At 34.6% G+C, this 25930-nt stretch overlaps 1 protein-coding gene across 2 annotated transcripts in view; it reads right to left on the bottom strand.

Moving 5' to 3' along the window:
* Positions 1-245: 245 nt before the first annotated feature.
* The window catches only part of Btk (tyrosine-protein kinase Btk29A), a 324307-nt gene continuing 298622 nt past the window's right edge, over positions 246-25930 (bottom strand). Inside the window, exons 5-15 of one of the 2 annotated variants that reach the window (XM_085958514.1) lie at positions 12814-12878; positions 11961-12047; positions 11179-11243; positions 9865-9930; positions 9522-9650; positions 8088-8281; positions 7102-7273; positions 5872-6040; positions 2936-3173; positions 2476-2609; positions 246-2347 (exon numbers count right to left, since the gene is read on the bottom strand). In XM_085958514.1, the coding sequence (XP_085814640.1) occupies positions 2246-2347; positions 2476-2609; positions 2936-3173; positions 5872-6040; positions 7102-7273; positions 8088-8281; positions 9522-9650; positions 9865-9930; positions 11179-11243; positions 11961-12047; positions 12814-12878 (1421 nt within the window). In that variant the 3' untranslated portion in view covers positions 246-2245. The remainder of the gene's footprint in view (positions 2348-2475; positions 2610-2935; positions 3174-5871; positions 6041-7101; positions 7274-8087; positions 8282-9521; positions 9651-9864; positions 9931-11178; positions 11244-11960; positions 12048-12813; positions 12879-25930) is intronic. The other variant, XM_085958515.1, reaches the window with a different exon arrangement.

Here is a 25930-nt window from a genome sequence, read left to right as displayed (position 1 = left end):
ACAAAAGTGTAAATTTACTTTGAGATAATACAAAATAATCCTGTTTATGTTTCTTAATAAGTTAATTAAAAATTGGATCATTACATTCTCAGGTATAATGCAAAACATGTGAAGGTACTTTTTACAACCTATTATAATCAAATTGGAATTGCAGTAGTGATAGATATACTGGATAAAATAGACTACAACAGTAACTGAAGGGAAACTAGAAACTATCCGGATAATAGTTTTTTATTTTTTTTTTTCGATTATTTTTATAAATGTGTCAATCCCGGATGCGGCTTGTTAAATATGATATTCATTACAAGCTAATAATTTGCGTATTCTCATTCTGGTGATTGGATTAATAATTTCAACATGGAAAATTTTTACTGATAATAATTCTTTTTAGGTTTTTGAGTATGATTTTTTGTTTTAATATTGATTAAACATGAAAATTTATAATCTTATAAGAATACATAAACGGGAGATATTCTTGATCATTGATTGATTTTAAAATTCATTTTTTAATGATTATTTAATATCTTTGATGTACTTCAGTAGGAGCTTGAAACAAATTCTGATTTTAGGAATTGTTTACACGGGCTTAGGAACCATAGTGCACAGTCATACTTATTTGTTTTCATTGAACTAAAAATACAAATTTCAGATGGTTTTTAAAATTCGATAAAACCAAACCATACTGGATAAAAAATAGTCTTCCATCTATAAAATATCTAAAATTAGGTACGATTTGATTTAATGGCATATTTTTAGATATATTATAGATATAAGAATATTTTTTATCTAATCTAATCTATTGTGGTTTGTTTTAGGCAGGGTTTAATTGAATTTAAAAAAACTAACCAATGCCATTTGCCATTTATATTCTTAGTCCAACGAAAAAAAATAAGCATGACTGATAAAGTTTAGTGTGCACTATTTATGTCGGATCTCCACTATCTCCACCCTTTCGCTACTGCTTAGTACCATTCATTAGTACTTGCTGCTCGCACTAATACAAAAAATAATAATTGGTAACAGGCCGAATACTAATAAATGCTTATTACTAATTCGGCCTGTTTACACGTCAGTGCGAGTAGTGATTACTGATGATTAGCACTAAGGCCATGTAAACAAGTCTTAATAGACCCATATAATATTATAGAAATCATAAAATACTTAAAATCTATCATGTTCATATTATTACATGAATGTGGTACTTGTTAAGGGGACAGATTCAAATTATAGATTCAGTCTCATCTGTTGGAGAGGGTGACATCTGGGTGGCGTGGCGGTAATCGATAATCTCAGAGCCTTGGGTGACGTAAATCGTTAACCTTACTTACAATATTTAAGATTAATCACGGTATCACCATTTCGCTTGATAAAAAGTAATCATAGTTTTTACAAACACTAGAAAAGTTGTCTATTTACACACGCGGCGCGTAATACTTAAAGGCGCAACAAAAAACTTACGCCGATAATCGTTTCAGTCATCACTCTAAAAAAATGGAATGCAAAAAGATTCCTTCGCCGCGGAAGATTAGGCTTCTACTTGTATGTCGGTGTAAACGTGCTGGAGGCAGCGAGACACGGCGTATTCGTGCAAACGTGACCGGGTTGAAAATGCAAAATATCATTTCTTCTTGGCGTTTTCAGTGAGGATTTTGCAAATGTCAACGAGCCACGGCGACTGGTGGGCCGAGGCGCAGGCGTCCCTCGCTTCCTCCGGTTGGCTGGAAACGGAAGCCGAGTTCTTCTTGGCTCGAGGGAGGGTGGTGCGAGGGGGCGACTGCTGCCTCTCTCTCTCCCTGGCACCCCCGGGGCGGCGGCCCGCCCTCTCTTCACTCTTCTCAGCCAGACAGTGTGTCACCAGTTCCCGCAGCATCACGGACTCGTTGGAATACTGCGTCAACAGTCGCAGAAGAGTTTCTCGGTGACTCCGCGAGAGCGTGTCCAGTGAGAGGTTGTCCTCTTTGCATTTGGAGTCCCGGGAGGGTGGGAATGAGTCCAGGGAGGGGGTCTCTTCCTTGTAGCGGAAGATAGAGTGTTTCGAGGCGGGCAGTAGGTCATCGTGAGAATGACTCTCCTCCTTGTTCTTGAGCAGCGGGCGATCGGCGTGGGGCGGTGAGGCGTCCTCCTGGAACTTGAGCAGGGGCTGCAGGCGCAGGAGGCGCTGGAGGACGGCAGGGGGGAAGTCGGGCGGGTGGCGAGGATGACGCGGCTGGGGAAGGTGGGGGGCGGGGCGGGAGGCGGTCGGCAGTCAGTCGGCGAGCAGGCCCTGAGACACGCCCACCAGCTGCTCCTTCAGTACGCGGAATGAAGGTCGCTCATCCGGGGCGGGCGACCAACACTTCCTCATCACCTGCAAAAAAAATCATATCGTCTTTTAAAGCACACTCAAAAACGACTTCACCAACTATTGTATTCAAACAACATAATATAAAATAATTTTTGTAGTTTCAATTTACAAATTTTTAATTTTTTAATTACCTCATATACTTCTTTACAGCACGCTTTAGGTTTCTCTAAAACGATTCCTCTTTGAACGCGATCAACGACTTCTGTGTTTTTTAGGCGACCATATGGCATTTTACCGCATGTGAACACTTCCCACATCAGAACTCCTGAAAATAAATTAGATTTAATTAGTAAACATGTCACTTTACTGTAATTAAATCAATTGTTGTTACATCACATGAATCTGCAATCAAATCAAACAACATCATCGCTGTAACTTATATTTGATGCCTTGATATTATGCTTCATTAGTAAATACATTAAACTCTTATAAAGCTAGCCTTGAAGAAATATGTGGGACATATATATGATAATTTAGTAGATAAGTACAACTTGGTCCAGGATAGGGATGTACTGCAATTTGGTTGCAAACCTAATAGAAAACAGCACCAAGAAAACAATGAGATACATCTTCAGAATTAAATGAACTCACCGTATGCCCAGACATCTGATTTAGAAGAGAATCTAGTATAATTGAGAACTTCAGGCGGAGCCCATTTGATGGGGAATTTGGTGCCACCAGAACTTGTATACTGGTCGTCGAGCACGTACCGGGCCAGACCAAAGTCGGCCACCTTCACCACATTCTCCCAACCCACTAAGCAGTTGCGAGCGGCCAGGTCTCGGTGGATGTAATTGTGCCTTTCGAGGTACGCCATTCCTTTGCAAACCTGGAAATCAGAATCGGTTTTATTGAACTTTGCATGGAGAATAATGACAGATTAATTAATGTATTAAACAGTTTAATTGGTTGAAGAGAGCAATTTTTAGATAAGATTAAAATGGCTACTCTACAATGCTACGATTCCAAGGACAGATAGTCAGCCAATAGACAATATGAGGCGTCTTAATTCCAAAAAGTGATAATTCCACATGTGGTCAAAATTGACAAAAAAATACGCACGTATTCTTTGTATAATTTTACACAATATGTATTGATCTATAAATTCCAAAACGCGAGATAACCTTACGAAAAAAAATATTGAGATTTATTACAAAAAGCGCCAAGTCTGTGTTTCATATTATTTAAAGCTTGGTTGATTTCGCGCGTGTTTAAGTTAACCAATAAGGGAACGTTCAATATTGAAAAGGGCGTCTCCCATGCTGTAGCATCTGGTAAACTCATGACAGTGCCACGGAAATGTGTGCCTTATGCGGAATAAATTAAAAAGTGAGGTACAAGTAGCGCTATGTCCAATTTTACTTTGCCTCTATTTATTACATTTAAGAGTTTATCGGCTGAAACAAATTGCCATTTGGTTCTAATTTCGACATATTATAATACAACGGAAAAAATAATTTCACGTTAAAACAAATAATTGAAGCTTGAAACATAAAAACGTTGTTTCCCGAAAATATGGAATTGTGGACTTGTCACTTTTTGTAATTAGACGCCTAATATAATGTATTATGGAGTTACTGTCAAAAGTTAGTAAGTCTCGAAATCATGTTATGGAGTAATTGCAATTTGAAGTTTGACATGCCCTTTAAATTCAGGAATGCGTCTAATTTCTTTATGTGCACGTTCTATATATCAGATGACCATAATTTTTTTTCTAGCATACATATTTATATATAGACACATAATCCGTTGTTAGCTCTAAATACCTAAATTATTGACTTACAAACTTTTGGCAGCAATAAATAGTAACACAATAATGTAATTGAACGTAACGGTAAGGGTCAAAATGAAGTTACATAGTAACCTAGCATTACGCACTTGAAATATTCACAACTAGATGGCATATTATAGTGCATCGAAAACTGCTTTAAAAATAATCCCTGCTTGATCATTTCCCAATCATTAATACATTTTTACACGCAGTGTATGTAAATTATCTGGAAAGTGAATCATGATTTAATCGACAATCAAAATAATAATAAGGCAGCAGGCGTTATCGATCCATAAATTTTCCGATTAACAAGCGTTCATGATGCAGATTGTATCATTCCGGCCATCGGATGAGTGACTAGATTTATATATGTATATATGGTACGCCAAATGTGCAAAATTGACTATTACATGAAATGGACAAAATTTTGCCTAAATCATGAAAAATGCAAGCCGGTTGCCTTATTCATGAATTAGAAAAAATATCTGCCGAGTGCGTGAATTCGGCAGTAATTTTACTTCCAAGTTCATGCATTGGACAAATTAGATAGGAGCGCTACGGTGGTGTTTTGCAACTAAACTAAATGTGTCAAATGCTCATGCATTGGTCAAAATTTACGTATATTATCTATGGTCAAAATAGATGGTCGCGCTCTGGTGTTGTTTTTTGCAACTAATCAAACTAACCAAATGTGTCAAAATGTCATTGATTATAATATAAAAATATACCAATCAATAACTACAATGACCTTCATTCCATTTACTATGCGCAAAAAAAATCTAGAACTATAATATGATAACGGAAGAATTTTATTAAAAGGTATTTTCGCGATTTGATTCGTGCTTGGGTATCAATCGTGCAATGGTCGATTGTATATTTGTGATAGTTTGTTGACACTTGTTAGCTTACCTCAAAATGGACATTCCGTTGAATTTAGAATTATAAAACCTAACCAAACCTAATAATAATAGTATTATGTCCAATTGTAACTAATAAAACCATCCGTATTAAATTTACTTTTTCTACTGTCATCTTGACAGTTTAAGAATTCCATACCCTGGCGAATTCACATACTCGGCAGATAATTTACCTAATTCATGAATAAGGCAACGGGCTTGACTATTACATAAATTAGCCAAAATTTTGCCCATTTCATGTAATAGTCAATTTTGCACATTCGGCGTAACATATATAGAAGAAAAGTATTATTGTAGATACAAACCAAATATTAGTTTGTGTTGGTATCAACAGATGGTAATATAAAATTCAGGTCTTTATCTCAAAATATGCAATTTACCATGGCTGGCACGGTATGTAGACATGTTTGAGAACGGAGAGCAAAACAAAAAAATTCACTTCCGTCCCATATCACTACACATTCATTTTTTCATATTGTATTCTATTTGACTTTCTGTATAAATTATTTAAACTGTCAAATAAAAAATATTCGTGATAATGTAGTCCTGTAAAACTGCTCTGGTTTTTTTTTTGTTAATTACCTATTTAAATGCATGAAAATGTGACATTATTATCATTGGTCGTGCAATGTATTTTATTACCTGGGTGACTATTGCAAGGTGAAATTAACTAAGTCAGAATCGAAAGACAAAGGGTAAATAGTTCACATGAGATGTTTTGAATGATACAGGATTGAGAGAACTCTATGACTGAAACCGACGAGCCAGTTTCTCATTGACTTTATCTTTTCGGAGAGAAACTAATCGAGTGTCTGTAAATAAATATAAGCATACATTACCTGTATGCACATGTCCAGAAGCATTCCCATGTTTCCAGAGAGGGTGTTCTCATGCCTCCTGAGATAGTTGAGCAGGGAGCCGTGCTTCATGTATTCCGTGACTATGAATATTGGTCGGTGTTTGCTACAAACTCCATACAATTGCACAAGATTCTGGTGTTGAAGTTTGCTGTAAGAAAACCATGCCAGTTATTAAACACACAAAGTACTCGCAAAACTAACTAATTTATTATATTTTGTTAAATAGTAAGAGCCAAATGCAGAGATGTCACTAACCTAACGTAACTAACATAATGGCACCGCCACTAAATAGTGGTAGATTTCAGAAACGCATTTGGCATATGTCAAAATCGTCTTTGTTTCTAGTCCATGTCTGCTCCTTAGTTAATATATATGGAAACCTTTTGACATCCCTGTTGCTTGTCAATTTTCATGTGTCAGATCATGCCAGTATCCTGTAGTATCATCATATACATACACCTTGTGGATGGTATTTAGAAGTCTTCCAGGATGCCGGAATGAAGATAATGCTGGTTAGGTTGAGACTCTCTTAAGGTATTCATAGCATGTCGCGAGTGTAGAACTACAAGGTTCTAAGTGCTTATTTTTGGAAAAGAAAAGTAACAATGAGGCAGCTTAAAGTACTAATTCATTGCTAGGTTTGTTTTGTCAAAAATAAACACTTAGAATCCTCGCGATGTGGCCAGATCAGGTCCAATGGTTCTTCACTGTCGATGCCATACCATCCAGTATCCGCAGCAAGTATCTGTTATTGGAGCTCAGTATTCAGGTGCTTTGAGCTTTCGTTAGGTGCCACGACTCGTTACTGTAGAGCAGTACCACCAGGACGCAAGCATCAGACAGGTGATATTTGCTTTTAACTGAGTACAGTCATCTGCCAAAATAGCCAGGAATATCGTACACAGAATTTTAGCTAACATACTATTCATTCGCAAGATAAAATTCACCTGAATTTCGATTGAAATTCAAATGAAATATGATTGTATATTTGGTTGAATTCTGTGTATAATAGAAAAGTACAAAATTATTTTGAAAGCAGTTAACTACTTGGATGGTGTTGCTGTCACTAAACGGCTGACTAATGTTAAGCAGCAGATCAGTATGACTAAGCATGTGGCCCTTAGCTTCTTGGTGATAAGCAATACAAAAAATGGATGCCATTTAATGTGCAAAAAAAAAAATCTAGGGATAAAATATTGTAATACTTACGTCATGACTTTAGCTTCTTCTATGAAGTCGTCTTCAGACATGGTGCCCTCTTTCATCATCTTGACGGCGGTGTCCATGCAGCCTCTCCATCTTCCTCTCCTGACTACTCCAAACTGGCCGGAGCCTAATTCTTCATGGAGAACTAGCTCCGAAGGATCAATCTCCCATTTATCTAGAAATATGTTCGATTTAACTATAAAATGTGTGCATTATGAAATTTTAATATGAAACCACTTGACGGCATTTTTGAAATGTTTGTATTGTGGTTGATTTGACAAAACAAAATTAATTTATTAGTTAATAAAGTTTGCAGCTTGAAATTGAATTATGGCAGCCGACCATCTTTATTTTAAATATTCGATAAGAATGATAATATGAGCATTTGAAAATTATAATTGTTCATCTAAATATTTTCTAGATATGTAAATACAGTATAACCTCGTTTTTACGTGCCCGGAATTCACATTTTCCCGGCAATTGCGTGTATTTTTTTCAGTCCCGATGTATTTCAGTACATTTAATACCCGCATTTACGTTTTTCTTTCCCGCGATTTACGTCGGAAATATTCAAAATATGCTAGTTACGCGCACTTGACAATGATTGGGTCGTGACATTCGAATGATTTTTCAATAAAAATTTTAATTGAATGTTGTTTTTTAATAAAACGTTATTTTTTCGGAAACATAAAATTTAAATGTTCTTTTTTTCAATACCCCCCTTTTACATTTTCCCTCCAATTAGGTTTTTTTTCTTCAGTACCTTAAAAAACGTAAAATAGGGGTTATACTGTAATTACGATTCAGTTGCATTTTTACCAATCATCACTGTATTATCCTATCCGATTGAAGAAAATACAAACCTCGATATCATGTTTAAATAATTGAAGCAGTAAATACGGGGTGTTCATTCAGAGATTATATAAGGGTGATATAGATGAAGTCAAAATGCGGAAGGACAGGCTAGAAAAATTTAACAGTACACGTACCATGGCTAAGTCCTGCAGTGGCGGGGGCAGGCCTGTCACAGGGACTGGTCTTAAGTCGGGAACAGAGTCCTCCGCTGTTATGGCGATGGTAATTGACTAAGTCGGCCACGGAGCCACAGCAGTGCTTGTCCGACAGGTAAAAGTCTCCCCGGGCATTCGTCTTTATGTGGTAGTGCTTCGAGTGCGGGTGAGGACTGCAAATACAAACGAAAATTCTTCAGGTTCTGTATTGATTTTTTTAAACTGACAAACACATATTTTTATCTCAGTTTAGGAGTGACAAAAAAATCTTAAATAAAGTCTGTTGCTACAAATGAATCAGCAAAGTGAAATACTTAAATTTCATATATTTGGACTCCGTCTCTATAAATATACCTAAGTATAAATATTTTGTGCCATCGATAATTTTAGGATTTTGAATTGTGGAAGCTAATTCTTAGAGGAATGTTTACTACTAAACCCAAGACCGAAACAAGGGGTACAACTGCTTTCGTGTGAAATATGCCACCACTCTAAATTAATAAGAGAACCGTTCGTTGTGGTTTAGCCCATGTTCGAGCCATCTTTTAATTCAGGCAAGATGTGCATATCGTCTGTGTAATCTCAGTATCAGTAAAATATCACAACGTATAAATTATCAATCATTAACGTCGCAAGAACTTCTTCAAGAATTCGAATTTTATTTATATTCAGACTGGCGTCATGTTTTAGTCGGATAATTTCGTCACCGTAGATGTCAAGGGAGCCAGTCCACAAAATCATATTGCTGAGAAACAGGCACTCAAAGATTTTGTCAAAGAAAAGTAACATTTTTTTATTGAACTTTTTTGTTTTTAAAGATATAACGGTGAAACTTTCAACATAGAATATACTTTGTGGTGTTATCTTTTTATTATTTTGTACAAATAACTAAAAAAAATAGTATCTTAGAAGTTATGTGTGTTATATCTCTTGACCACTGAATATTGAAATGTACAAAAATTGTAGTCAAAAGAGTTTTGTGGCTTAAATCCATTGATCACTGCATCTTTGATGATTTTAAAATGCTTTTGTGTACTTTACTCATTTTCGCCAAATTTGTGGCTTGGCTCCCTTGACATCTACGGCGACGATTTGCAAATAATGATTACAAATGAATCACCCGCATAATATCGATCGAATCTACGAACCAATAAGCAACCGCCTCTGAGACACGTGATCCAGAGAAAGCCTGCGGCCGCCCCATGATTCTATTACCACACATTACATGTGAGACGTCCCTGGCTAAGCTACAAGAGTTGACCTCTTGATGTGTACATATAAATTAAACTAAATTCCAGTTTAAAAGCAAAATTCTTTGCTAGGTGGAATAAGCATTCTCATTTAGTTAAATAATAGTGGGAGATGCAGGCAAGCATTTCATGGTAATTAATATTAATGAGAGGTCAGTCTTACATTTTAGTGTACAAGGAGAGGGTGTACATTCCTTTGGTAGAAGAATTTCTGACGACAAAACATCCTTCTTTGTCTTCCTGTTTCAGTAAAGACTCGGCTCTCTGTCTTGACATGTCACCTACGTACCATCTGAAATTGTTAAAAATCCAACTAAATATTCGATCACTAATACTTTACCTATAATTTTAATAACTTTAAAGTGGCCAATGGATAGGACATTGTTATCTTAACAATATTCATAAAACTAAGAGGTAACAAAATAATATATTGTTATGAATGAAAGTGAATTATATTAAGTTTGAATAGGAAAGGTTCTAATGTAGTGAAAATAATTAATACTTACTCATACTTTTGTAACCCTAATAATTCTTTTTCCTTAACATAATTACTTGGAATGTATCCAACAGATCTGAAAAAAAGAGAAATCAAAATAATTATTTAAAATAAAAGTATGTTAAATGAAGAGCCGATTTTGGGTTGAAACATAATAAAACCATTCAAAACAACAAGCATTTAATTTCAGGATAATGTATCTGTTGTGAACTAACTTGGTTACTAGAATTTTGCATTTTTTTAGTCAAAACAAAAAAATTAATTAAGTACCTATGCCATTCTAACAGATTCGATTTTGATTAAAATGTGTCAGTTTAGAGAATATCAATAATAAGACACTTTTTGGTGTGGTTGACCCATAGAAAAACTAATATTAAAAAGTCAACAGTTACAAAAAAATAATATACTTAAATGTGTTTGTTTTTCTGTAAGCCAGATAGAACTTTAAATTGTAAGAAATAACACAAAAAACATTTCATCAATTTTTATTTTATTTGAAGGCTGTCTTGATGAAGCCCATTCCGGACGTACAATTCGGGCCACTTTTTCAAGAACTGCTGGCCGTATATCATGAATAATGTTGGCCATAAAAACATCAAGCAGTGATTTCAAGTGGCCCGCAGGAAATAATCCAATGGTGTCAAATCGCACGACCTTGGAGGTCAATTGACAGGTTCATTTTTCGAAAATCAACTTATCACCAAATTTTGATTTCAATAAGTCAATGGTTGCGTTCACAGTATGCCACGTAGCGTCATCCTGTTGAAACTACATCTCGTCCGGAACAACATCATCCATATTATCAAACAAAAAACATTGATGGTCTGGTAATGATTTCTATTGTCTGTAACGCAAGCTCGGCGTCATTTTTGAATAAATAAAGTTCGGTGATGCCACCAGTGTGCAAACCGCGCCAAATGGTGCATTTTTGTGGATGCAATGTAGTTTGTAGGGTCTCTTCTGGATTGGTCTCACTCCATATGCAACAATTTTGCTTATTAACAAGCTCGGTAAAACACAAATGAGTCTTATCGCTGAATGGAATTTTGCGATAAAATGCAATAATAATTATAAGTTGAACAAATCGACAAACGATTTTTAAAGTAAATTTGAATAATATGGTAGGGTTGTTCAAGCGTAACTCTATTCATGAAGATTTGCCAGACTATACTGATCATAAATGTCAAAAAATGAGCGCAGTATCACAGCTCGGTTTGAGAGTTAACCCTTTCATAAGTTCTATCTCAGCAAAAAGAAAAACACCAAAATTATCATTAGGTAAATAATTTTGTGAAAAAATATTTGAAATATTCAATATTCATACCCATTTTCATCTTTCACTTTCCACCAATGCTCCTGAGAATCATCAAGCACCTCATATTCAGAACCCTGAAAAGATACAAGTAAGTATTAATTATTACATACTTTTCCATCATTATCATAGACATCATAACATTCCAATCATGCCAAATGACACTTCTGAGATAATCAAGTTTAAACATTTTTAGGAATCCATTACTAGGATTAATATGACCCTTACAATTTTAATTTATATAACAATATTACATTTTTGGGGTTGTGTTGTCTATTGTCTTTGGCATATCGACAAGTGGCATTGTTTATCTTTTTTACACAAATGTGTCACATTAGCGCCTTTGGCTAATTTGTATTCCATATTTAGGTGTTCAGTTTACTGAAAAGTAAAGTCATTATTTCGCCCAATTATAGAGCTAGTAGCACTTCTGGTCTATTGAATAATAAAATTTGGTTGATTTCTAGCATATCTCTTCGTGTCTTTGGTCCAATTGGGACAACTAAACTTGAACAACATTTATGAATGAAGTCAATAATATTATTATTACCATGGTATATTTTAAAAATACAGATGGACAATTAATAGCATAATTATTAGGTTATATCTGAAGGGTTGGTGCCTAGCAGTAAAGGGACTTTGCCCATTTGCTTGAGCTTTACTCCTTTTGAGGCTTTTTCAAGTTATACATTTAGATTAATATACCCATCGTCCTAATGACGATATATTTATTCTAAAATACATGATTAACTTATAAGTATGTAATTATTATAATTAAATGAATAAAAAGTCACCTTTTCCAACGACAGGTCTCCCCCTTCGATGGCTTTGAAGGGGTACAGCGCCACTACCAGCTTATTTCTGACTATTGCTGGTTTCTCCTGGAATTCAAAAATATTTATATTGGATTATAGGATATATTATCACAAGTAACACAAATAATGTTTTCTTTTACATGTATTGTTTGTAATAATTAATAAACATAATATTATAATAATTTTGCTTTGTTTATTTACTGAAGTAGTATTATTTGCAATGATTCAAGCAAGTAGTGTGTTTAAAAAATAAGTTTTTGGCCAACATCAATAAAATTAATTATTCAAAGTTTACATGTATAGATAAAGTAACAATTCCCACAATTTAAATCACAATTAGGTACTCATTAACGACAAACTTTCCACAGATCATATTTGGACATAGCGAAGATATGAATATTGCACTCAATATTGACCAAAATGGACATACCACATCTGTGCTACAGTACTTACCATCGTAATGACAGTTCATTGTATAATTTTTTTTTTATGTTTGTAACACTAGCGTTTTTATCTCAGTGGGGCAATGGAAAATAAATCGCAAAGTGTAGGCAAGTAAGGTCTTTCTTCGAAATCTTTGAAAAAAAAAATTAAGTAGTATAATATCCTTCCATTTGATCAATACATTTTAGATAGCTGATATTCAGTACTTAACTAACATGTAAAAAAAAATATTTTATATTTTCAGGATATTATATTTTATACCTAAGTAGGTTTTCATAAGAGAAAAAATTATAAAAAAAAATACTGTGTAGATACAATACAAAAGAATATTCGGCAGAAACCGCTGAGAGCATTGCTTTGAGTTAATTTAATAAAAATAAAGTCTGACCTTGACCTTTGAGGAGGGGGTGCCGGGGGCCGCACCTCCCGGCATTATGGGCGTCGAGGGGGCTCCTGGAACAAACGGAAAAAAACAACAAACATTATTTTTTTTATTCCCTCCAGGTAATACACGAATAATATTATTTACAAGTCCGCTTTTGTACAGATATAATATTTTACAACAAATATATTGGCACAGGGGTGAATAAAGAAAGCGGAAAACAAAAATAGTGATGGATTTAAAAATATATAAATTTGGTTCACGAAAGGTAATACAACGGCTATTTTATTGCAAGAGAATACGAAATATTTAATTGAATGCAATTTATATTATAATTGTTTTTATTATGTAATGAATGAACCTACCCACCGAAAAAAAATTCAAATAAGACGAATATTTATTAAAAAAAGAATAAAATCTTGAAAACTGTCATGTAGGTATTAAGGTAAATACGAAACACAAATTTCTCCAATATTACGAGTCGATTACAGACTTCATTAAGAGCGTACTTCAGTGAAACGGCAATAATTTTCAACTATAGGTGCGACGAAATTTTGGACTTGCTCGGCAATCGGAGAGCGAAAGTCGAGCTGTGAACACGTCAATTTGTTTCGTGATGGCGATGGGGGCATTAATTCTTAAATCGTGTAAAGATGACTAAAAAACGTTACCCATTTACTTGAAAAAGAAAACATGTCAATGAATATATTATTATTGTTACTAATAGAACAATAAACAGAACTAAATGGACGCATGTTGACTTTTTATGACAACTTATGTTTTTTCAATTTATTTATTTTTTTTAAAACATTGTGGACATTACAAATTATAAGTTTAAGACGTTCACAACATGAAATAAAAAAAAAAAAAAAAAAAAGAGATAGATAGTATCTTATTAAACAGTAGAAATATGTACATACAAAAATATTCATTAGATAGGTACATGGAAGTACACCGGATGAGTTAAGCAGACCCTATTTTAAAAATTTATAAAATAACGTCCACCTATACTCATCCTCACGTAGGTGGAATATATCAACACCCGAAGCAATTTCGTTGAACATAGTTATCGCCCTCCCAATTGGCATTAGCAGTGGCATGTTGGTTCTGCACCTTGGGAGAATAAACAACTGATGTTCTCTATTTCTAAGATAGTTATCAGGGACACACAGGTCAACACTGCCCAGAATGGCAGAGTTCTCATTTATACCTCGTATAAGTCGAAAAAAATACGTAGCTAAATAAAGATTTCTTCTAAATTGCAAACTGCAGTATGTAAGCATGCCTAAGAGAAAGTCAGTTGGATAAAGCCACGGATAGTATCCGTACAACCTCAAATAGAGGAATCTCAAGAATTTCTTCTGAACCCTCTCCACCATAAGGCCATACTTCAACTGATGCGGTGCCCAAACAATAGACCCACTCTCAAGTCTGCTTCGAACTAAAGAATTAAATACAAGTTTTAATACCGTAACATCCGAAAAGCTACAGGCGTCGCTTGCACAATCTTCGCGTTGCGTAGTCACGATCGTTTTAGACCGTGCCCCAGCAGAAGTTATAGCCTTAAATAATTTATCGAATATATTTGACTATAATCGTTAATTTTTATGAAAATGAAGATACAATCCGTGGGTTGACAAAATGATAATTTGAAAAAGTGCTATGCACCAAATATGGCTGTATTCTTAACGGCGACGTTTAGGTACAACAATACTCTAAAAAGATTTTATGTGGTAATTAAATGTTTATTTCAAAGGTGAGAAGAGACAAGGTATCATAATGACATATAGGTACATTTTCCCCATCAAGTCTACAGATCATCAAGGTTAAGCTCGCAAAGATATCTCAAATTCTTATTTTTTGACCCGCACACAGCACCCAGTCCCTTAAAATGATTAAAAAGTTATTGTTTGGCTGTTGGTCAATTAATCATCTATCAATATTACTGTAGTTTAAAGTTGCGTTTTTACGAAATGAAGATTTTAATGCCAATGTGTGTAAATATTTGTGCTCTTTTTTGTGTATCATAGATTTTGTCACATGTAAGCAAAATACCACATTTAAATATAATGTTAATTATATCTAATGGCCAGGTAGGTAATGCAAATACGCCAGTCGCGTTTTTAGCACTAAATAAGTTAAATTGAGAAAATCAATTTTAACTCTAAGTAAAATTACTCATTTAAAACATTGAATATAACACAATATCAAAAACTTAATTATACATAAATAATGTAAAAGAAATAAAAAAAAAAGATTCAACAATTAACTGCTATGCAAGAGTATTTTGAAAAACTGTCATTTATTTAAAACCCAAATATTTCAGTTGCAACCAAACTGACTTAAGGGGGGACATGCTCAGCGTAGGTCAAAATGGAGCTTTTATTCTATTTTCAAAGCATGATCCTGGACGTTTCTTAAACGTTGTAGTTAATCTCTATATATATAAAAATCTCGTGTCACGATGTTTGTGGTCGAACTCCTCCGAAATGGCTCGACCGATTTTTATGAATTTTTTTATGTATATTTGTTAGGTATGAGAATAGGTCAACAAGTATATTTCATACCGCCAGGTGATTAGGGTATCTCTATCCAGAAAAATTTTCTTTTGTTTTTTTGACAATTTTTTTTTTGTATTTTTTTTATTATTTGGCATAAAAAAATACCTATAACCTCAAATTTTCACTTTCCTACCCCCATCCTCCCATTTTTTAATCGCGATTTTATTATTTTTGTATGAACAAATTTAACCGTCGTTCGTATTTCAAACAGAACGAAATTATTTATGTTGTTGAATGACAGATGGCACTACGTCCGAGAAGAATTCAAGAGAAGCGTCGCGTCATTTTGACATTTCATTCGGCAAATCACAACGCAGTGCGTGCAAAATTTTGTACGATTTATTTTAATTTATCTATTTTTATGTGCGTGTATTACAGTGCACAATGCCAGCAAGACGCAAGGGGGGCCATTTGGGCCGTCGAACGAATAAAGCAACAAACATGCGAAATAGTAGAGTAGAAAGAACAGACGAACAAATCCAACAATATAAAAAAACGTGCGTGTAAGCATGTCGCAATTGCGTGCATCTCAATCACAAGAGGCACGAGCTGAACGAAATCAACAACGACAATTGGAACGGAGCCAAGCGCGCCGGTTCGTAGTTAACACACGCAGAGCAAATGACCGACAACGCCAACAAGTACATCGAAAATTTACATCCGCTTCGTTCCTTCGTCTCGCATTCGAGTACGAGCCAGATATTGAATATTCCGCTCATCCGAAAGTGCTGATTGGTGCTATGGACAAAGAATGTCCCCATTGTCATGCGCTCAAATTCAAACATGAGTCAGCCGGGATGTGTTGCGCATCAGGAAAAGTGCAACTACCAGAAATTGAGATACCACCACAACCATTGAACAGCTTGCTCATTGGCACGGTTCCAGATTCAAACCTGCTCCTGAAGTCCATTCGCACATTCAATTCATGCTTCCAAATGACTTCGTCCGGAGCAACAGAAATAGTTCACAATACTGCGGCAAATGGTCAACAATTCCATTCTACGTTCAAAATCAAAGGTCAAGTATACCACAAAGTAGGCTCATTGCTGCTAATGCCAAACGAACCACATACATTTTTACAAATCTACTTCATGGGCGCGGCGGTGAGGACATCAATCATGTGGATGCACGTTGCGGCTACAATAGCCTCAATTCGCCTAATGCCAGGCGCATCGTCGGCGAACTGGAGGCCCTGTTGAATGAGCACAATGAATTATTGAAATTCTTCAAAGCAGACATGCACGAATTGCAAAGTGACAATCACGCTATTGTCATCAATCCTGATAAAACATCAGCTGGAGAGCACGTACGTCGATTCAATGCGACTGTTGTTGACGACATTGCTGGAATCATGGTTGGCGACCGCACATTGACGCGAGAAATCGTGATTCGAAGAAGAAACAATAATCTGGAGTTCATCGCTGACACACACCGTTTATACGACGCTCTCCAATATCCGCTAATTTTCTGGAAGGGACAAGACGGATATTGCATAAACATTAAACAACGAGATCCTGTCACAGGTAATTCATTCATTATGAACATCATTACTCATTTTGAATTGAGAAAATGAATGGTTGATGTTTTTTTGTTTTTATCGGCGGTCATCGTCTACAGTGCTCTATTCCTCTTTCTGTCATAGATCCCATCCCCACACACTTACGATACATTCGTTACTTTTTATTTAGCAACCAAAATATTCACTAGAAATAATTTATATGGCAGAACAACGTTTGCCTGGTCAGCTAGTCTATTTATATAATTTTGAAGCCTTATTATCCTTTATATTTATTTTAAACATTTGATGACTGCATAAAGTATTTTTATTACATAAAATAGTATTCTTTTAAACCTCTCGCTCTAATGTTTTAGAATATAGTCATATTTCAGTACATCCATGTGCAGTGGGGTTAAGATTTTTTACATTTATCAATTTTTAAACGCATTTATAAAACCATCAGTATAATTTATGTCGACATTATTATAGCGAATTATTTACGATAAAAAAATATATTGATAATCTCTGTGATCCCAAATTTGACAAGAATTAGGCATTTTATTATTCAAAATATGGGCAAGATTAACACATTTGAAGATAATTCTAAAGATACTAAATATCTTCTTTAGACCATGTCCGATCCTAATAGGATCATATATAAATATAAGCTATGTCTTTAACTATTCAAGTGTGATAAACATCCTACGAATAATGATTGCTTTATAATAATTATTGACCTAAGAATAAGGTAGTGTTTTTTTGAAATACGCCATTTCTTTTGGCATTCCCCAGTGGTTAAGGTACAACATACGACCGTAGCAATAAATTGACAAACTATAATTGAAGTAGGGAGTAAAATGGTGTTAACGCGCGTGTTTGAACATGTATCTACCGTTTAAAAAAAAGATTTTTTTTTCGGTTAGGTTCAACCATAGGTACAAACGCCTACTATATTTTTATTACATACAATCAATATTTAATACAGTTAAGAGTTATTATCATAAAAAACATATTTAACCATACATTTTAGAAGATTGCGAAGGTAATCCCAAGCGAGTGGTTTATTATGTAGGCCCACCGTTTATTCAGTCATATAGACAGGTTACAGTCCGGCCCTGGGGAAATACTACACGGCGTACATATCTGGTTAAAAAGGAATACTTTGAATTCGTAAAATATGACAGGGGCGGACGGAGATCCGGCCATTCCACGGGAGCCGCAGACGTTATTCAATTATTTTTTCGGGAATTAAATTCCTTTGAAAGTGCTCCGCGGCGCTTGACCAATACTTACGGACGTTCCGCATTTTTAACATAAAAAAACCAATAAAGCATAATTAAACAACAATAATAATACATATTATGCTGAGCTGTCGTACCGAACAGTATAGCAAATAGATAAAAAAAAAAATAGGAGTGTCCATCGGTTTCCAATATATCTCACGTTGAACTGTGATACAGCCAAATGCATACGTACATTTTTCCGGACACGTGTCATTTGATCTCTGAATTCGAGAAAATTGAAAGGTCGAAATTGTTCGCCAGTACAATTGGGGCCAAGCCAGTAAAGCGAGTGTACATTGTACCATGTGAAATACCTCAGTTGCCGTTGACAATATGTCTAGAGTCCATACCATGAGATTAAGATTAGAATCGAGAAGATAATAAGTACTTTAAAAAAATGAAACATCTCTTCTGCAATTGAGACGGAGGTAGATCAGGTGCTACATTATATCCGGAAGTTATATGAATAGTCCATCAGAATGGAGGCTTTCGGGATGTGGCTGTATTGACCGTACCATGAAGATATACTGGGCTGATCACATTATCAATGAGGAGGTTTTAAGACAAGCCAATAAAACTTGCAGCTACCATAAAGTGCAAAAAGGTCGCATAATTCGGCCGCAATGAGAAGTATGATTTATTCCGGCTTATAATGCAGGAAAAGAAAGAATAGGGCAGTAGAGGCGTAGGCAGAGATAAAGAAAACAATATGTTTTAAAATAAGTACATTATGTTAAAGTGTTTCTTTCGTATTGTCACTTTTTATAACGCATTAAGTACTAAATCTGAAAAAAAAACCTCGACGAAATGGAAATAAGAAATGAAAGCAATATGTAGTCGTACAAATTTTCATATCAAAAAGCATAACATTATCTAAGTATCTATAATTTGGTCTAATCTCTTATTATTAATTTATAAATTAAATTGGTAGCTACGACATTAATAATTTTCCCTGACTATTTACCGTGATTTTGGATGCTGCACCCAGCTTAGAGACAGGACATCCATGTCGCATTTTTCATGCGTTTGCTGTTTGCTTGTAAATATAATTTTAATAAAATTACAAATGACTAAAAACACATATACACTTGAAAAAGAAAGCATCACAAAGAATATTATTTTGTTGCAACACTAAAATTACGATAGAAAACTACGATTAGTTTGGATTGAGTACGTAAGTCATTATTAAATTAAACACATAATAAATTAACTCGAGTATGTACCTACATTTAATGCGGCGAGTTGGTAACAGTCTTAAAAACTTTCAATTTATTTTGATAAAATATCTCTCAAAATGTTTAAGTTTACCTGATAGTTTGTTGGCAGGTGAATAGGCGTCATTTTAGTTATGTTACAATGTTAGATAATAATCGAAGTACCTATCGAAACTTTTGATACCGCTATACAATTAGCAAGACATTAAAATTTGATAAAGCAAGTTCAAATTATCCGGTTTCGCTTGATTGAGTTGTGAATAAGTTGGCTAATTTATTGTCGGTTGACCCTTATCAATCTGACGACCTTATCCGTTCCCCTTCTAACTTGTCATTTAACAATTATATTATTATTGTTCAATCGAGAATATATTATTATCTTTGATGTCTAAAATATATTTCTGGGAAACTTAACAACTCCTAGTACCTATTGGCAAGATAATTTATAAATATATCATAATCATAATACTGAGTAAAATGAATTCTGGAAAAACAACAATTTTTCCTTCCTAAATCAAACTTATAAATAAAGCAGGCATGTCCAACGCGTCGATCGCACTGTAACTAGAGCTTGTGCTTTCTCGATTTTTTTCATTTCTCGAGAAATTGTCATTAATAAGAAATTATGGCTTCTTGCCAATTTTTTTATTTTTTTAGATCTTGTTAAAAAATAAATTCCGAAATTTTGAGAATTCTCATTTCTCGAGAAATCATCAATGAGAATCTCGAGAATTTCAGATATTGTTACAAGCCAAAAATAGCCAAACGAAGTTGACATGGAACCGAAACGGAATTTTATAAATAGATATGCCAGTGATTTTTTTGGTTAATTTTTTTTTTTTAAAAACAGGCCAATTTTAAGATTTTTTTCGCAACACAATTAACCAAAGTATTGTGCCAATTAAAACAAAAAACATTTTAGTTACAAAAAATTTTCACATCGTATTTTATTATATCTACCACAGTAAATGGGTTATATCAAAATAATAACAAACAATTCGCCCAATTATTCTAGACTTGAACTGTCAAACGGACAATACCCTACTACCACTCTCTTTATAAATAGGCAGTTTTTTTATTGCAATTATCAATGGTCAGTATTTTTAAGTTAAAAAACACGTCGATGTGGACATAATAATAATATGGAATATTATTACATTAATATAGGCGTAAAATCGGTGTTGTAAACACAAGACACTTTTTTAAAAACAAAATAAGCAACAATTCACTGACAATTTTTTCCACAATGGCGCCGCAATCGTTTCTTTTTCGGCCGCAAAGAAACACCAACTGATGTGAAATTGAAAGTATTCGCGGTGACAATTTTATTTTAATATTACGTAAAAAAAGAAGCCATTTATGGAACCGGTCGTTCGTCGTGTGCAGAATGAATACAGAACAGAATGTCATTGCTAACAAACATATAGGAAATAAATTTCGTAGATGCATCGGCCAGGGTTGCCAAAAAAAGACAATATTTTTATAAATACGTAAGAATCGCGAGCATTAAGAGCATACTTCAGTGAAATAATTTTCAACAATAGGTGCGACGAAATTTTGGACTCGCTGGCAATCGGAGAGCGAACGTAGATCTGTGAACACGTCAATTTGTATCGTGATGGCGACGGGGGTATTAATTCTTAAATCGTGTAAAGATGACTAAAAACGTTACCCATTTACTTGAAAAAGAAAACATGTCAATGAATATGTTATTATTGTTAGTAATATAACAATAAACAGAACATTAAATGGACGCATGTTGAATTTTTATGACAAATTATATTTCGTTCGGCTCGCGTCATTTGCACAATCCGCGCATCGCCTAATCACGATCTTTTTAGACCATGCCTCAACTGAGGTATAGCCTTAACGTATATGGAAGAATTGTGTGAAAAATCAGATTACAACAAAATTGTAATCTGCCAGAATCATTCAATACAGGTGAAAGTAATTAAAAATAATAACTCGACCTGCATTGTAATAAGGGCCAATTTCCAAACTGCGTTCATTTATTTATGTAAGTTTTATTGTCGCTTTAATTTTAAATAAGGGAAAATAATTAATTTGTATTGGTTATTTTTAAAGAGAATTGTTATAAATACATATTGCATGCCCACGATGTACCCTGTACCCAGAGTATGCACCTAATATGTTAATCAAGTTGTCAGCTGAATGCAGAACTATCCTAACTCACATTTGAAATATGTCAGAAGGGAGTTCTTTGAATGAACCTAATTCAAAATAGGTATTTGTATAGATAAGTGTATACATCATGAATGACTTCGATCGTCAAATTGAGCTTAAATATTGGGACCATACCTAAATAAGATTTCATATAAAAATCGATGTTTTTTAAAAAAGATATACAAAATATTAAAACTATGAATTAGTCAAAAATCTAAACGCTGAAAATTTGAAAACTTAATAAACTAAATTTTAAAATTAAATATAACCATAAAAATAATGTAATAATAACGTAACCTATGTACCAAATATGTGACAAATTCACATTTCTTTTACAATTGTAAGTTTATCTTTGACTTAAAAAAAAATCTTTTTAATGTTTTCAGATACGTAGGTATTTATTAAACACAGTTGAAATTGTAAACTATCAAAAAAAATCTCAAATTGCAAGCTTCGTATTTTTCCGCTAGGTTCTCTGTTGGCATATATGATCCCCCTTAAGGACATGCGGATTCTTTCCTAACAATCAAAATAATTTTCCGACTCATTTTCTTCTGGATATGCCATCAATGTAATCCAGTAACCGCCCGAAGAGTGACAACTCTTTTAAGGCATTTCTATTTAATTCTTCATGGGTTCATTTACAATCCGTCTATTTAGCCAGTATTAATATTCATATTCCCGCCAATATCACTCGTAACTGTGCGGTCTTCATGATACCCCATCGCAGGACGGATGTAATGTTTCATGATGCTATGTATCGTGCGATTAGTCTATTGCTATATTTGATAGCACCAGAAAGGTCTTTTTAAATAACTATATAATGTTTGTGGACCTCTTAAATAAGTTATTTTTTATTTTAAATATTTACCTACGTAAAGACACCCACGATGGCCGTCCGCCTATAACGCCATAGGTCCCAGGTTTAAATCCTGGGTCTGGCAAGTACACATATTGTTTTTCAAGTTGTGTATGAGTCAGAGTATGGACCTAATAGGTTGAGGTTAGGAGATTAGTGGCTGACATCCATTTCTGGTAAAAACAAAATCCGTTAATGCAAACCTCCACCCTGTGGAGGCCCATATGGTCTTATTAGGATCGGACATGGTCGAAAGAAAAACTTACTGTCTGTTCTTCTTTTGTGTTTTACATTGGTTATTATTAGTGATAAAGTCTTTGTTTTCATTTAATTACTATTTATAATTTTATATTGTATTTTATTATGTATTATGGTAGGTAGGTACACTGGTAAATAATTGTAATGCCAAAATACGCTAAATTATATAATAGTGACAGAAGCTGGCTCTTGTAACTTATAAATAAAACATTGTAATCTCGTCAAATAAGATACGATTTGTATTGTTTGGAATTGTGTATTTAGTTGAGAGTTGAAACATTCGGTACGAAAGAGTCTTCACGGAAAACAATCAGACGAGGCGATAAATCGCGGGAGTAATTTATTTACGATCGAATTTATTTTTGCGTTGTTTCTGCCATTCAAAATAGCCGCCTCACTAAAAGCGATTGTTATCAGTTTATCACCATCGTTTAGTGCGGGAAGAAGAAGAATACTTTCGCCAGCGGATGGATGAATGGCCTCTTAATCCCGCAACGAAGACAGATGTCCGCTACACGCGGTCGGAGTTTATTACGCGATAAATTAGACCCGCAAAAAAGCAAATTCGGCGGGAAATTCGATTAGAAGAAGCGGGGTTTGTTTCGGGAAATAGTCATCGATACATTCATTACCTACCCAACCGTCTGGCAGGCGCTATTCAAATAGGTTTAAAATTCATCGGAAATTGAACCACAAAGTTCGTTTGGAAATTTATGGATACGTTTCCATGAAAATATAAACAAACAGTAAATTAAACCTTAGGTACTTTGTTCACCCATATTAATACATAAAATACTTATGTGATGTGATCGATCGAAATGAATACATTCACGACAATGACATTAATATGGACGAATCATCTGGAAAAGAAAATGACGCTGACTTTATTGTCGGGTCTGCCGAATGGCATATTAATCTGTTCTAAAGCCATTACAATAAAGGTGATATTGCTATAAATTCCTGATGCTTTTTGTTGGGTCTGCCGAATGGTTCGGTTCGAACGGGTTAGCTCAAATGAACATTGACATTAGAAACACTGTTCTAACGCCATTACAATAAAGGTCATATTGCTATAAATTCCCGATGCATGATATCGCATAATGGAAATTGCGTGACGTCTACGTATACATGCGAATTTACTTGCTAGCTACTGTATTGAGTGCGTCGTCCATTAATAATGTCATTGATTCACGACATTCTTTATTGAACATAAATAATTCTGACTCAGAAACATACATATTAGAAAATAAATGTGGTGCCGGACGGTATTCGAACCCGCATCCACCGAATTCCAGTCGATGTGTTTTACCGATTTAACCACCTGCACACTACCAAATTACGACAACATTCCGTACCTACATGTAGAATGAAACTTGCGAATTGTATTAATTCTTATTGACACTCAAAGAAAAATTTGCCAACAGACAATTGAGAAATTTGAAAACAGCGATACCATACACAAATAAATATAAGTTTTGTTATTAACAACGTGTGACAACACTATCGATTTTTAGGAACATGGATCAATGAGAAATGTGACTATTTGTAGTCTCAGGAAATATAAACAAGAATTTTGATAGCAAGGAATGTCTTTATAAAAATGAGACGCCTCTTTAGCAATCGGTCTTATATCCTCTTAATCCTTTTCTGTGGTATGAAGGTATGGACACTTTCGAGGTGTGGCTGTTAAAGTGTATAGCATCCTTAAAATTCCTAGGACTGAGCGGGTGACAAATATTGACGTTCTCAATCGAATGGGAAAGGAGCAAGAAGTTGTGGGTAGTATAAAAACCAGAAAATTACAGTAGATACCTCAGCCATATTTAGACGACAAAAGTACAGCATTTCCCAACATGTCATCAAAGAATATCCGTGATTGATACGAGTATGTAGTTTCATCGAACTGTTCCGGTAGCAGATGGTAAAGCTAAGATCTTCATGATGCAAGATCGCACTGATTCAACCGGTAATAATTATCGGTTGAATCAATTAATAGCCATAAAAATATTGAATCGGTCACGCGGTGTCAACCCTGAAGAATGGAGTAAATGTCGCCGATGACTGCATAATAATTAAATGTCGATCGGTACAATAAATAATCTAATTGGCGCCGCGGAACCGATTGGGTGGCGTAGCACACCATAGCATCACATCGCGGCCGGAACGAATGATCCGTATGCTAGAGACACATTACCATCAAGTCATGTCACCGCACGTGAGGTTGTAGTGTCAGAGTGCCAGTTGGTAAAATCTGTCAAAATGTATCATGATCGCACTAAGGCCACCTCACGCGTATCACGCCATACCACCAACCCGGCGCGTGATAGAAGCTACAAATGACAGGTAATAGACAACATGTTTTTGTATGTAATGTGTTTCTTAATAATATACATTCGTACCATGTTGATTTATTGAAAATCGTACGAGTATGATTTCAAGTCAGATGTGTACGGGTAGGGTTGTTTACGAATGCTCTTTGAATTTCCAGTTCATGTGTCAAAATAATAAGTCGATCGATGGTGTTGCCTCAAATGCTCAATTTACAAGCGAAAATGGCTTAAAAAACAATGTTTTTAATTCAGCAGTCACTGGATTTTATGGCAACGCAATACTTGAATCAATCAGTAATTATAATAGGTAACAGCTCAATTTAAAAAATACTTATATGAAAATATTCGTTTTGAAATCAACGTTGCAATCAATTAGGATAGACTTACAATGGAAATGTCCAATAACTGACTCACAAAGACGACGCGTTAAAACTTGATTCTATTGAAAAGCACTGAAGTTGAAAAGAGTACCTACATCACACCGGTTGATTTCCACAACAAATCGTAGAATTGTCAACACGATTCATTAATTTTATTTCTACTTGCCCATACAACGGGAGTTTGACGACTTCAAAGAGTATTTTTTATATATCATTGAATAAAGAAATAGATATTTCCTTTCAATTCAATATTAGACTATTCAAAATAATTATTGAACCTGAAACCTGTACAACAATAATTGTGAAACAGATTGTGTGCACGCGATTGATAGCAAAACATGAAAAAATCATCAAATCAAATAAAGGGCAAATATTATTTTATGCTCTAGCTAGAAAAAAAATTGACAATTTCTCCAGAGCACACAGTAAATAAATTACATTGTTTGTAATAATTACCCTCATAAAACAGCATTTAAAAAAATACTCAATAGACATAAGAGTTCAAAATATTAATCTCATCGACTTCCGGACATTGAATATAATATATTAGGGACGA

The sequence above is a fragment of the Rhyacophila brunnea genome, unplaced genomic scaffold (genome assembly GCF_057557595.1).
Source record: "Rhyacophila brunnea isolate RB1 unplaced genomic scaffold, BYU_Rbru_1.0 scaffold_8, whole genome shotgun sequence".
Classification (NCBI taxonomy): domain Eukaryota; kingdom Metazoa; phylum Arthropoda; class Insecta; order Trichoptera; family Rhyacophilidae; genus Rhyacophila; species Rhyacophila brunnea.
The sequence above is the reverse complement of the archived record's forward strand: the minus strand, read 5'-3'. Positions and strand labels throughout refer to the sequence as shown.